This window comes from Macrosteles quadrilineatus, unplaced genomic scaffold, assembly GCF_028750875.1.
Source record: "Macrosteles quadrilineatus isolate MER2022 unplaced genomic scaffold, UCM_ALF_1.0 Scaffold_3__2_contigs__length_128488019, whole genome shotgun sequence".
NCBI classification, from domain to species: Eukaryota; Metazoa; Arthropoda; class Insecta; order Hemiptera; family Cicadellidae; genus Macrosteles; species Macrosteles quadrilineatus.
In genome coordinates, this window is record NW_026542596.1 from 108793915 (window position 1) to 108809100 (window position 15186).

The 15186-nt window shown below is 37.9% G+C and overlaps 2 protein-coding genes across 2 annotated transcripts; one reads left to right on the plus strand and one right to left on the minus strand.

The window, feature by feature from the left end:
- The first annotated feature begins 3880 nt into the window (after positions 1-3880).
- Positions 3881-8804, plus strand: LOC128989454 (uncharacterized). Its single transcript, XM_054411348.1, has 3 exons — positions 3881-4106; positions 4840-5165; positions 5727-8804. The coding sequence occupies exons 1-3, from the start codon at positions 3881-3883 to the stop codon at positions 8802-8804; spliced, it is 3630 nt and encodes a 1209-aa protein (XP_054267323.1).
- A 1759-nt stretch (positions 8805-10563) lies between these two features.
- Positions 10564-11886, minus strand: LOC128989455 (uncharacterized protein F54H12.2-like). Its single transcript, XM_054411349.1, has one exon. It carries the CDS (start codon positions 11884-11886, stop codon positions 10564-10566), a length of 1323 nt encoding a protein of 440 aa, XP_054267324.1.
- Between the last annotated feature and the right edge of the window lie 3300 nt (positions 11887-15186).

The following is a 15186-nucleotide window of genomic DNA, read 5'->3' on the forward strand; positions in this document are numbered from 1 at the left end:
TACCAATTTATGAAATATGATAAAATATTTACAGGAAATGTTGATTACTGTATATACATCGTGAGTATCTCCAGCAGTTACACACTGGTGATCTTTGAGTTGACTCTTTTAAACTCATTGATTATTACTTTTTTCGTTTTGAAATAAATTCTGTATTACTTTGAAATTGCTCGAATTCGAGCAACATGTACACGAGTTTGAATATTAAATTAACTAACATATTTATGTAATAGGAGGGTCAAATATTGTTAACAGTGGTGAGGTAACTACCGTTACATTTATTCAATTGAGAGATAAATAGAAATTGATAATACCGGTTATTTAAAGCTTTGTTGTCTATTTTTCCCTCTCTTAAAAAAATAAAATAAAGAATGAATTTAGACTTTTGGTGACATTAGTTTGTACTATTTCTCCTTAAATGACACTGCTGTCTTGGTAAGCAATAGTTATCTCTGTAAACTATTTATTTGCTGAAGTGCACAGTGTGCTACTTAGCCTGAGAAACATCTTTTGTTTTATGATTTTGTTGTAGGCCTATTGAAAACCTTGTCTAGAAGGAATTCCCATTGCCTGTGTTACCGGGGAGAAGTTTTTCTTAGTAAAGTCTGTAGACGTCTTCGGTTTTACACAGAAACATGTAATTATAATTGAAGAAGTACATGTTTTATCCTCTCATGTTGTTGCGTGGACAATACTATGGTGATTCAATTCTGTGTACTTCAATTGTCTAACTGGCCCTAACTGACGCATCCTTGTTTTTTTTTTACTAAATAATGTAGTCTTTACTTCCGTGGATCTTTGCGTTTTATTGTTTAACTGTCCTCAAGTAAGTCTGTGTTCTGAGTAAGTACTTCAAATGCACGGCACTACTGTATATTCAGATTTTCTAATGAACTATCATAGATAAAAGGAGTATAGAAATGTATGTATGACAGAGTATGTCTACTCCTTTTATCTATGGTACTATTTCCAAGTTCATCTGGACGACCCTGCAAATCGTTTCTATTAAAAAAAATTGTATTTGGTTTATGTTTATGAACTTGTATGAGTGTTGTTAACTAAAGCTAAATTCACATCAAATTAATTAATTTAATTTATTTTAATAGTATTTCTAATTAATTTCAGTTTTAAGAACATATAGTAAATAAATCCTTGTTGAAACGGCTGTACTATCCATGCAATTATTGTCAAACTATATGTTCAAAGATTCCTGGACGGCAATGTTATAATACTAGTTGGAGCAGAGGTACTGGATCTAGGGTTAATACAGTTTTGTGACGTGTAAGGTATATCACTGCAGAAGTAGTTAGCTCAAGAATTATGACGCGGATGACAAAGATTGGTAGCTTTTGCTATAATTATAAAAAAAACCAAGTACATAAAATCATTCACAGTTTTTTTTTTCACAGTCTATTGAATAGCCTGCAGTTAAGTTCACTCTAATGAAGAATATAGACGTGGCCAGAGTTCCAAACGATTTAAGCAACAACTGTTTACATGATAGACTTTTTATCATGTTCTTAAGTTTACTAGATGCTTTACTTGATTATGTGTGTAAGAAAAAAACTAATTATCGATTGATTTTGGGGGGTGACTTCAACATTGATATACTTAAAGAGAATGTTACCAGTAATATGTTTCTCAATATACTTAAGTCATTCAATTTGTACTGTATAAATAGGGAGCCTACCAGAAACCTGAGTTGTCTAGATAACATAGCCACTAATTGTCATAAATCTCAATTTAAACAAGGAAAGTAGTTGGTAATAGCCGAGTTCACACATGCCTCCCCTCCGGTAATTAGTAATTACAATGAGTAATTACAATTAGTTTTTTTTTTTTGTAATGAGTTTTTTTTTTTTGTAATGAGTTTTTTTTTTTTTTGTAATGAGTATTTACAATTAGTTTTTTTTTTTTTTGTAATGAGTTTTTTTTTTTTGTAATGAGTATTTACAATTAGTTTTTTTTTATGAGTAATGAGTATTTACAATTAGTTTTTTTATGAGTAATGAGTATTTACAATTAGTTTTTTTTTTTTATGAGTTATTAAAATTTTTATATATAATTAAAATTATTTTTTTTGATAATGTGTAATTAAAATTATTTTTTTCGATAATGTGTAATTACCAATTAATACACATGTTGTAGGTGGCAGAGGGTACTCCTACCCCTTCCTTGATTTTTTAAGTGTAATTATTCTTTACATCTTGAGAAATCATCGTGATGTTGCTTCCCACACACTAATCCCAGGCGGGGGGTACTCATCCCCTCCAGTGTTGTGATCTTCTCACAAAGATAGAAAGGGAGCCTCGACAAGCTCTCCCTTCGCCACCCTCACCACATGTTTCAATATGATTTATGACGTCTAGACACGTGGGTGCGTTGGACTCAACAGAGAGGGTTCATCGCAGACACTATTACATCACTGTCTTAGCTAAGCTGAGACAGTATGGAATAGTTCTAATTATTAGTTTGTTTGTTTGTTTGTTTTTTTTTTTTATTTTTTATTTTTATTTTTTATTAATTTACATTATTGAGGAACCAGGAAGTCAAGCATTTAATATATTATATCTAACTTAATCCTACTAATACTAAAGCTATTGGAGTCCTCGGCTTCTTATCTCCGCGTCCAGGTTTACATATCGCTGCAACGCTATCCTTACCGTGTCCTGCGTGTGAGTGTCGCAATATGTCCGTAATTCCCATTCAAAGGCCACATCAGTCATCGCAGACATCAACTGTGATATACTCATTGTCTTCATTAAGGATTGTTCCCATCGTACTTCAACCTCGATGCTTCGATTAGAGTCATCTCACCAATATCATTGATGACATTGTCTTCAGCCTCCGCCGAAATAGAAGCATCGATTAACTGTTCATCATTAATATCACTTCCAAAGGACATCGTGATGTTTGCTGGAGTGTAGGACGAGAAATGACGCCAAGATGAGAGATCTCCGCTCTCATCCCCTCCCCCTCATCCCCATCAACCCCCCTCTCATCCCCTTCCTTCCAAATAACAAATCCCAGCCCTATATTAAAACATCATTCTGCTTCCATTACTCGTGTAGTGCGGACGGACTAATCACCAACCCACTTCTACAGTCGATAGGTGCATAGCAGCATCGAGATTTTGGATTAACCTCTCAATCATAAAATGTAAGTACATATCATTATGTATACAGTACTATATATTTATTGTTATGTATTTCATATTTAAACAAATGTAAAAAAGAAGTGACTAGAATTACTCCAGGTAATTAAATTTACTAGGAAGAAAAAGAGATAAATATATAACTTAATATCACACTTGGATTAAAAAGTTTGGATTTAATTTATATATATATATATATATATATATATATATATATATATATATATATATATAATGGTAGTAATACTATAAAGTAACAATATTACGAAAATAAATCCAATCTATCGTGAACTTAATATCATACTTGGATTAATAAGTTTAGATTTTAATTAATATAAATAGTTGTAATAGTACTATAAATCAACAATATTACAAAAAGAAATTGACTAAACAGAAGTGCTCTGATCGTAGCAAATAGTGAACGTAGAAAACTAATAAGATCAATTAACTAAAATGTATGAAATTAAAAATATTTCTCTTGGTTGAAAAAAACATTAAAATATTGCATCAAAGGTTTTTAGTATGTATATTAAAAGTATTTATTTATGTTTTCAGATCATGAATAATAACACCGTACGGCGTAGTTTCACTTGTGCCCTCTGCGACAAGGCATTTACGCGGAAGGACAATTTGATGCGACATACTAGAGTCACTCATGGTGGTACAACTGAAGCCTGCTCTACCTGCGGGACAACATTTAGGCGCAACGATGACTTAAAACGTCACATGCTAAGCACACATCGCCAACAGCCACAACAACCGGAGAACCCCGCATTTAGACAGAACATTGCTATTACTATCACAAGTAATCGGCTTGTACCATCATCCAGCGCTCCCGACTTCATCCCAAGACCTGGACCATCGACTGCCCCAGACTACATTCCAAGACCAGGACCATCGACTGCCCCAGACTGTCCGATGATAGCACAACCCACTGTACCTCACCTTATAGGTACGTTTTAAATAATATAATCACCAATAAACTGTACAATCGTTTTAATTAAATATAATTCGATACATAACCTTTAGTATGATAGCAATAGAGTATTGAATTATCTTTGAACTCTATTGTTAAAATACTAGTAGTAATTATATGCTTTATTCATTCATTTTATTTCAATACCAATTATTTCACAGTAAAAATATGAAATATATATTTATCTTTTGTCACTTTCCTTGTAGGCATACTATAACAAATTAATATATCATATTTCATTTTATTTCAAAACCAATACGTTTTACTATTTCACAGTAAAAATATGAAATATATATTTATCTTTTGTCACTTTCCTTGAACAATAACAAAACAATATAGTATATAGTATATAGTATATTCCTTATCATTACACTCTTTTGTTTAAAGTAAAAATATTTTTTTCATTAGGTTTTAGTGTACTTGTTCTTTTCTGCTTACTAGAAACGTCAGCGGGGCCGAGTCATACTCGGTTGTGGTTAATTGGGTTTAATCGTCAAAACAATACCAAAAATAGATATTTTATAATTTACGAAAATAATTTTATTACAAACAATAGACATCCAATCGCTGAAATAACAACAACTATATAACGTAAAAATACTATATGCAATTAAATAAATTGATATAAACTTCTATGATCTTGTTTATGTTTACGAACTACTCACACCGAATTGTTAGGATTAATTTTTTGTTGGTTTGTTTGATATAGGCTACACATGTGACGGTTGCGGGAAAACATTCTCCAGGAAGAATATCTTACGAACACATGCCCGCTTCAGCTGCAGAATTCATAGATCTGAGACAGCACTCAATCAGCCCTCACCCGCCTCACCATCCATCAACCTGTCATCACCTCAGTCGACTAGTGACGAGGATGATACTAATGACCAGGTCGAGATTCCTGACAATTTGGCTCCACAAGGGTTCGAGGAAATTGAGACGGCGTTCAAAGGTCGGCTTAAAACCTATTGTTTATCCGAGCCTGCCGAAAACACCGTATCACTGCTGGAGTTCCTCAATGACATTCGAGATAAGGTAATCACACTCATGCGGACTATATTAAATCACACTCATGCCATTAAGTGTAATATATTTGTAGAATGTGAATTTGTAAATGTTCATGGTGATACATGCAGGCGAGCTTTCAAAACTAAAAATGTACCTTTTTTTCAATCGTCTCACATTGACGAATTAGTGCAAGAGTTTATTCAAAATGTATTACTAGAAAAGGAAACATGTGAAATGAAAGGATCTGGCTGGAGCTTTATCAGGGTTTTGGACATGCAAATCCGTGTAAATGTCTATAGCCCGCTCAAAGGCAGTTCTTTCATTCAACTGCCGCATGATATCACCATTAAAAAAGCAACGGTTAATGTGCTAAACGATGCGGATGAACGTTGTTTTGAATATTCAATACTTTTCAAATATTTTGATAATCATCAACATCAACTAACACCTAACATGTTCACAGCAGAAATTAGAGAAAGAGCAAATTTAAACTTTAATGACTTAATTTTCCCTGTAAGCCTTAACCAAATCCGCACGTTTGAGCGCAATAATCCAGGTGTTAGTGTTAATGTGTATGGTCTGGATAAGAAGAAAAAGAATCATTTCATGGACCCGGACAAACACATTGTCTACCCTCTTCGTGTCGCAGATCGTGAGTTGGTCAATCACTTTGACCTACTCCTTATAACAAATGATGTCACCACCCACTACGTTTGGATCAAGAGCTTTACGAGATTGGTTTCATCCCAGCTGACTCTAAGAGGACATCGCCTTTACATATGTAAGCGCTGTTTTGCACACTTCGATAACCAGCCAACGAAGTTAGGTCTTAGAGGAGAGGAACGTCTTTTGGAGCATCAGCGATATTGTTTTAACAATGCTCCGTTAAGAACTGATCTTGCGGAAGACAAAACAATACATTTTAAAAATTTTGAACGCACTCAACGAAGTCGATTCACCATATACGCTGACTTTGAATGCGCACTCGTACCTCTTGAGCCTGAACAAACAATCGATCCTCCGCCAACTGTTCCACCGCCAGTATGGGATCCCGCATTAGCAAGAGGAGCACGTCGACACCGACCTGGTGAAATGCTCAATGCCAGAAATGTCCATGTACCATATGCATACGCCTATTACATTCGAGATGATAATAGAAATGTAAGTGATGGTGACACTGATGACAATGACCATACAGCTTTGACGTTCTCCAAATTGCGTCTGTACAGAGGTGAAGACGCCGCCCAGCACTTTATCAAATCGATACGGGATGACGTACAGAAGATTGGCGATATAGTGTATGGGCAACGTCTGCCGAATGACCCTCCACGGTTAACACAGGTGGAAGAGGATTCTTTCCGCGAGCAAACAGTATGCTACATATGCAAGCGAGAATTCACAATACTCGACCCCCGTGTTAGAGATCACGAACACTCTCCTCCCTATACTTACAGAGGAGCAGCACACCGTTCCTGTAATATCCGCCACAAGGAACAGGACACTATCAACATTTATCTCCACAATTTATCCAATTACGATGCTCACTTTATCATCAGAGAGCTATCCGTTGATAAAGGAAATATAAATGTACTCGCAAATACGGAGGAAAAGTATATCACATTCTCCAAACGATTTAAATATCCGGGAGCAGGTCGGCAAGGTGGTCTCAAACTACAATTTGTTGATTCCTATAGGTTAATGTCAAAAGCATTAGGGACATTAGCATCAATCCTGCCGGCCGATAAATTAAAAATTACAAAGTCACGCTACCCCAATCAAGAACAGTTTGATCTGCTTAGTAGGAAAGGTGTATTTCCGTATGAGTACATTTCATCGATGGAGGTACTCGAAGAAGATGTCCTTCCACCAAAGTGTGTATTTGGAGAAGGAGTGAGTGATGCGGATTACGAGCATGCGCAGCGAGTATGGGAGAAATTTGACTGTACGACCCTCGGACAGTATGCTGATATCTATTTGGCGACTGACGTATTGCTATTAGCGGATGTGTTCGAGGGATTCCGAGAGATGTGTCTAACACATTACGGATTGGACCCAGCGCGTTATTTAACACTACCATCATATGCTTGGGACGTAATGATGTTCAAGACAGATGTTATCCTTGATACCCTACAAGATATTGATATGTATCTGTTTTTTGAGAAGGGTATTCGAGGTGGACTGACCCAATGCGTTACTAGACACGTTGTTGCCAACAATAAGTTTACCAGAATGGAAACAATTGGCAATGACCGAGACGGTCAGAACGCAGCAGCATCAAGTGAATATTGCGATGAAAGAGATGACGATACATTTATAATGTATTATGACGCAAACAATCTTTATGGCTGGGCAATGTCGGAACTGCTCCCTCACTCCGAGTTTGAGTGGTTATCACGTCAGGAATGTGACGACTTGGACATTGGAAGAATTCCAACAGATGGTGAATATGGATATGTGCTGGAAGTAGATCTAGAATACCCCAGAGATCCAGCACTGCACGATCGACACAGGGATTTACCATTCTGTCCCGAGATATGCAAAGCACCGATTAATCAACTCCCATACTCGTTGGAGGAAATTATCAATAGTGGAGCAGGAAAATCGAAGAAACTAATGGCCACACTGATGGATAAGAGGGAATATGTAATTCACTATCGCTACCTACAACAAGCTATAGAGAATGGATTACGTGTAACTCGAATCCACAGAGTGATTCGTTTTAAACAGTCGGCATGGTTGAAACCGTACGTGACTATGAATACCGAACTTAGACAGCGTGCTGCAAATAAATTTGAGGTAGAAATGTTTAAACTTATGGTAAACGCTGTCTACGGTATGAGTCTTCAGAATGTGCGCAAACATCAAGATTTAAAGATTGCATCATCCCGCAAAACATATACAAAGTATGTAGCAAAAGCTAATTTCAATGACCGTATTTGGTTAAATGAGAACCTTGCCATACTGAATATGTCAAAAGTGCGGGTAGTACTGAGCAAACCCGTCTACGCAGGGATGTGCATTCTGGACCACAGTAAGAGGTGGATGTATGGTTTCCACTATGACATGGTAGATAGGTATGGAATCGATAGAATATCGATGATTTACATGGACACCGATGGCTGTCATTATTCAATACGTACTAAGAACGTATACCGCGACGTGTTAGAACATTTGGACGACTTTGACACCAGTAACTATCCCCGGAACCACATTTGTTACGACGGAGGAAACGCTAGAGTTCTGGGGAAGTTTAAGGACGAAGCTGCCGGTGTGGCCATTAAAATGTTCATTGGTCTGATGTCGAAGCTGTATTGTTTCACGTATAGCATCTTAACGTGTGCGCCTGAAGGAGACAACGGAGATGGTGCCAACTGTATACCGCCGCCTGTGAAGAGAGCAAAAGGGGTAAATAGAGCAGTAGTGAAGCGTGATCTCACCATAGAAGATTATTTGAATTGTCTGTACAATAAAACTACTAAAAGTACAGACAATCAACGTTTTCAAAGCCGTCACCACATTTTATACACTGTTGTGGTGAAGAAGCGCTCAATGGCACCGTTTGACGACAAACGATACGTAATGCCAGAAGATGGTATCAACACGCTACCTTGGGGACACTATGCAATACCACCATTAAGGGTACCACAGATACTTGAGGGACCTTAACTACTGCCACTGACCCTTTAGTGGATACGATACTCTCCAATTGCGCCACAACATCTGTCCCCATCATAACTGATATATTATTATTGATTAGTAGACCAAGGTCCGCATGAGTGTGATATTAGGTAGAGTTATTTATTGAACAGTCTTCATTAGTATTAGATTTTGAATACAATTCAAAGATGTTTTGATAAATAAATTCTTTAATTTTTTCCACTTCAAAGTCACGTGTAAATATTTCTAGTCACTGACTCCTCAAAAGTATGCATATATTTGTAAATAGTATTTTAGTTAATAAACAGATATATTTATTTCACAAATTCTGATTGTAATTATTTTCCTATCATTCATAGTATAATATTAGACTTTGATCAGTATTCATAGACTCTGAACAGAAATATTTTAATAATAATAAAGGGAAAAATCATTTTGTTTTCACATTTAAATAATCAGAGTCTATGCGCTTTAAACTAAAAATATGATAATAATGATGATGAACACAGGTAATAAAGTATAACAACTGAAAATATTGTTTGACAAAAGGAAAAAGTTTATTGGTAATAAAAAATATATATATATTTAAAAATATATATAATTTACAACAGTACAGTGATTAGTTTGTCTTGTGATACATTTGAGTAAAGAGTCTTTTGACGATTCTATCATTACGATCAGTAGTGTGTTCATCAAAGAGTTGAACAAAATCCATCATCTTCATACTGAAGTGTGTGCTGCAATACAGGAAAACCAAACAGTAGTGGGCGCAGACTGAAGACGTATCACCTTGAAGTCGGTATGGATTGTACAGGTAATGATGAGCGTTGTGTCGCAGGAATGTTTGATATAGTGGTAAGTATGGCGGTTGGCCGTAACTATCAAAATATTCAAGCATCCCCTCTCGATTCAAATAGAAAGCCACCCAGTGAGTCCCACCTTCATTGTGTGGATCAGTGTTTACAATTATTGCAGTGTGTGGTGAGATGCGTCGTGGGATTCTGTCAGCAGCGTAGACTCCAACATTGCGCACAGGAAGTGTGGCTAGATATTTTTCAATCTGTAGCGTGTTCATTCTACAGTATCATAACCAATAGTAGCAGTAGATGCTGTTTTTGTTGTACTGGTAGAGGTGCTAAAACAAGAACAGTAGTAGGATCTCGCATCTCCGCTGGTATCCAGACATTCGTCCAAATTTGTTGTCAAATGCAACCAACCACGTATTGCGACACAGTTGGTGAGCGCACATCGACTGTATGTAGACTTGTGATTTCGACATCGTAAAACGTTTGTTGACATTAAATTATTGATTGAAGTGATTGATTCGCAACCAATTGCACCGATATCGATTATATTGGTAGTAACAAAGTCCATCACATGATGACGCTTTAAATATTCTTTCTTTTCCAATCCCTTGACATAAACCGTCGGTCTTTTTGATATACAATCAGTCAATTTGTTAAAAAGTTCGTAGTACGCAATATCACCGAACTCCCATCGTAGTCCGTGGCAGTGTTTTGTGAGCCAGTAGCTTTCCCTCAGTTTTTCATCTGATAACTCTGATCGATCGTAAGGTGGTTTAGCAATATGATGCATAAGTAGTACGCCGGTGTCGGCTTCCAAGACGCAAACTTCCTTCAGTGTATATTCATTTTGATTGTCCTTGAAACATTGAATGTCCACAATGATGGGTGATGATATATTCAATTTCTTGAATGCTCTGCGTAAACGGTCCATCTCAAACGAATGTTTATTGAAGACTGATCGATTAACCGCCAAAGTCCACAATTACATTGCGCTGTCGATCAATCTCGATAACATTGTCAAACTCGGCATAAACCAAACAGTTGACAGTTTCGGTAAGCGCGTCGTCGAATCCGAGTTCCATTCGAACACTACCGTTACGCACCAGATTCCAATGTGTAGTGTCACTTGCAGATAAATCTGGTGTTAGGTCGAATGCCATCAGGCAGTATCCTTGACCAAAATCTTCCCTACTGATAACAGTGCCGGCATCGCTAAAATGTACACCAGAACCGGAGAACATCGAATGATATGCCATAACATATTTATCCTTTGATTTTTCAAAGTGGGGCTGTAACGGTTTTGATGGAACTTGTTCTCCGTCAACATATAGACAAAAGAAGTTTGTTTTAAAATGTTCGAAGTTGTAGGGATTCTTTTTAAAATCTCCATTGTATGCGGCGTTCGTAACCATTCCCACTATGACGCGTTTCGGCACTTGGCCGAGAAACATATTGTCCAAAGTCTTGTTACGTATTCCAGAGGGTAGTGTGAATGTTTTCAGCTCCACTCGTGTGATTGGATATTTTGCCGTACCAGTCTGGAGTGTTTTACTGTGCGCCAACAGTGCGGTGGGACTTATTTTGCATCTTCGAATCCAGAGACTAATATCGACAATATGTACCTTGAATTCACCAGCACTGGCCATAATGGAGAAAGCATCTTTTGATCGAATAAATTTAAATCTCAACTCTACGCCATTTAGCATGAACTTATTCTGATTGCAAATATCCACATGCAAATGTCCGAGCATATCAATCTCACGGCTTTTATTAGTTAGTTCCCGTCTCGCTTTGAGTCCTTCATTTTCTTCCGCACAATCGTTCATGTCAATTCCATCGTCAGTGTACCAAAGACTGCATGTTAGATGTGATTTTCTAGCATCGTATCCATAGTTCATTAACGTTTCAACATACGCTCGATATGCGTATGTGTTGTTTTGGGGAGTAACAAGTTTTTGATTCATAAACATATCAACTTGACTGAATAGTGAGTGTAACCAGTTATTGACCGGCCCAACTGTTTTCGCCTCTTCGTCAGTAGTGACCGCAGTTCCGTTAGATTTAACAATAGACGCGGTCAATTGTATCATTGTTTGTGAAAGGTCAGTGTATTCATCACCATTACCCGGAACTACAAACTCTATTGGCGCATCATCGGTCAATGTGGATATTGGTTTGTACTGGACCCATTTGCCACTTTCAATACTCGTCTGCGTAGGTGGTAAGGAGAATAAATCCAGCTCGGTTTTGACACACTCACATGATTTTTGATGTAGGAACGACATTTTTTTTCTCCTCCTTCTTTAACTAACTAAAAATATCAATAGACTTCAAATTTTTACTGCGACGAGTACGTTTCTTCGGCAAAGTCACCTTCTTCCTTGGCTCTACTCCTCCTCGTCGTCGTATCCTCCCTACTAGTCTCTTGTGTTTCACTCCTCCAACTCTTCTTCTTCTTCTTGATGTAGACGTCCGCACCCTAAGAAGTTTAGCCAACGACTGTGGTGTAACAGGCTTTCTGCCACGGCCACGCATTGCGCGTTTCGCGTTATTCTTACGCGTTACGCGTCGTTTCCTCGCGCCAATGTCGCCGCCTCCGCCGCCATTAAGCATAATACGTTCTATCTGTTCGTCAGCTTTACGTTTCAACGATCCAGTAAACTCTCTAAGTCGTAAGTTGGCGGCTGATTTTGGATCTGTAATTTTACCACCTGCCAGATCGGTTAGGAATCCAACACTGGATCTTAACGCTTCTTGTCCCACCGATTTTGCTCCGGACTTGATCAGTGGCGCGATAGTGCGAATCATACCGCCCAGAAAACTACCGATTCCATGTCCTCGCTGATATGGTGCACCGTGAAATACTCGATCGATAGCACCGCCAGTCTGTTGTAATTGTTGCCGTCGGTAGTATGCCAAATAGGGATCATTCAGATTGATTATCATTATTGCTGCTGTTGCTGCTGCACTCTCCTAAAATGAAGTTTCACGTACGACGTTCCAAACATGAATGGCAGTTTTTTCCCTGTGTGATCCCTCAAGTCGATTTCCACTGTTTCAAATGTGGATTTCATAACGGGTACATAGTGCGGACTTGTGAATGACACTGAATTGTACGAACCGTACTTGTACGTATCTATATTGATGTTGACTATATTCAATAATGGCGCTGTAGTGTCGCCGATAAATTGTGGCTCTATCAAGTCGCAATACACATAAATGTGCGCTGGAATACCCAATGCGAGGTTTGGTGCTTTAGAACCAATCAATTCGGTAATATTGGGTTTTAATATATTTTTCTCGTCATAATCGAAACCCAACTGCTGTGATAGTTTTTCACTCAGACTCACATTCGATACGTTTTCGTTCATGATCCTGAGTTTAACTCTGTTGATTCTCGTGTCGTATGAAAATTCCATATAATCGTGGATGTCTTCATGTTTGTTTATTGTATTCAATAGATCATCAAGATTCCTATAGTATCCGCCTGTAATTTTAACAGCGAACTGTTCTGTATCACGGATAGTCGATCTCGCTAGTAAACTATCATACTGAAATCGTATTGTTTCGTCATCAACATTGTTTCCATTCACCACAAATGAACAAGGATAGTGAATGTCCACCAAAGCCAACTCCCACTTGCCGTCTAATTGGATGTGTTTGGACAAGTGTGTGGTATAACTGGTCACTGTATTTTGTGGGAAATATTTCATAGAACTATTGCTGGGCAATGTCATAAAAAATTGACTGATACTACTAGACATGCTGTATATCGTGCGCAGCTACCCAAGAGTTAAACTCGTCTCCGTAACCTTCCCACTTCACTAGGTATCGCTTACTGTGTCCTCGACCTTTAGTCTCTATTATTTTATCAATCTTAAACAAGTGATTGTCGGGTAATGTAACTTTTTGTATTTCCTCTTCGTAAAACTGTCCATTCAATTCTTCACCATTGAGATCGGTAAGTGTGTACAAAGGTAGTGGCGTAAACACATTCACTCGATGTATCGAAAACACTTCTTTACTCCAGTTTGTCTCGTAGCCTTTGCTAAATCTCCCTTTCTCCCTGGCTATTCGAACTGTATCACCTACTTTTAGTTTTGGTTTCACTCGTCGTGGTATCCTTTTAAACATATGTTTTAATACATTGTAGACGACATGTTTGTCACCACCGTCCACGTCTACAGGGCGTAGTCTATTGCCCAAACTCCTGTGCACACTATTGTTGTACGCATTCACCAATTCATCCAACACATTGATGTAACGATAAGTGTTTTTATGAGTCAAGTATCGCCACATACGAGTCTTCAAGGTCTTATTAACTCTTTCGATCACGGCGCTTTTGATATCAGGATTTTGTGTGGTTACATATTTAATTTTATATTTTTTAAACAATCGTACGGTCTTTCTACCTGTGAATTCACTCCCTTTGTCGGTTTGTAAGCACGTTGGTGTTTTATTTGCTTCTTTGAAAATATCGTCAAAAGCGGTAGCCACCTCAGCACCTTCCTTCTTCTTTAACGGCCTAACATAAAGACGCTTACTAAACACATCAATCACTGACAGTAAGTAGTTAAAACCATCATTGTATTTGCTCAATCCTCGCATATCGTTTAAATCCGCCTGCCATAGTTCATATGGTCGAAACACCATATAAGGATTGCGTTTAAATCGTTTACGGACTGGTTTATGCAAAGTATAAGTGTCTTGTGTTTGTAACCAATCAACTATTTTACGTTTGGAAATATTTTTCTCCCTCGCTCCTCGTACTAACGGAGCTACGCCGCCATACGAGGCAGGATCGTTTGGATTATAATACAACTGTTCCATTGTTTACGGTTCGTACGGTTCCCAATTGTTGAGTGACTGCACAATCGAATCTTGAAGTACCTCTCTTCTCACTGCACGGTGATCAGCCACTTGCCTCTGTGGATACGGAGCGTGACCCACCCGCCTTACATATGCAGACTGTAAACGATCTGGTAATAAATATCTCCTTCGCCCTGTCACTGACAGCGCGGCTGCCCCCCCTCTTGTCCCATCATCAGGCTCATCCATTGTTTCTTCTACCGAGTCATATACTGATTCATCTGTTGCCTCATCAAACGTTAAATAGTCCAACGCTTGTTTGTTATGTATATATTCTTTAGGCACATTCATCAGTTTCAATGCGCTCAATATTTCATTCCATCCTGGCGGTAATGAATGTGCCGCTCGAACTCGTACGATTGCATGTGTCACATCGACTAAATTGGATCCTGGTATTTTGTTACCCTGTATAATCACTTCAAAATTATCATTCCAGCTAATCAAACTGTCGTCGCGTGTTATGAAGCGCAATAAGTTTCGAGCGCTATCTTTATAAGTCTTTGAAAATGTTTCAACAATTTCCTCTATTTGTCCAGGGTAAACACGTCGCTTGTTAGGTTCTTGCTGCCCATACTGTCTGTCTCTTTCACCAGCCTCGTTAATCTGATCACCTAGTTTGGTGTTCACAATGGGGATACTAACTGGTTCACGATTACTTGACGCTACGTTTAAAAAACGATGTAACACTTGACTGTACAACTTCCATTTATCACTAT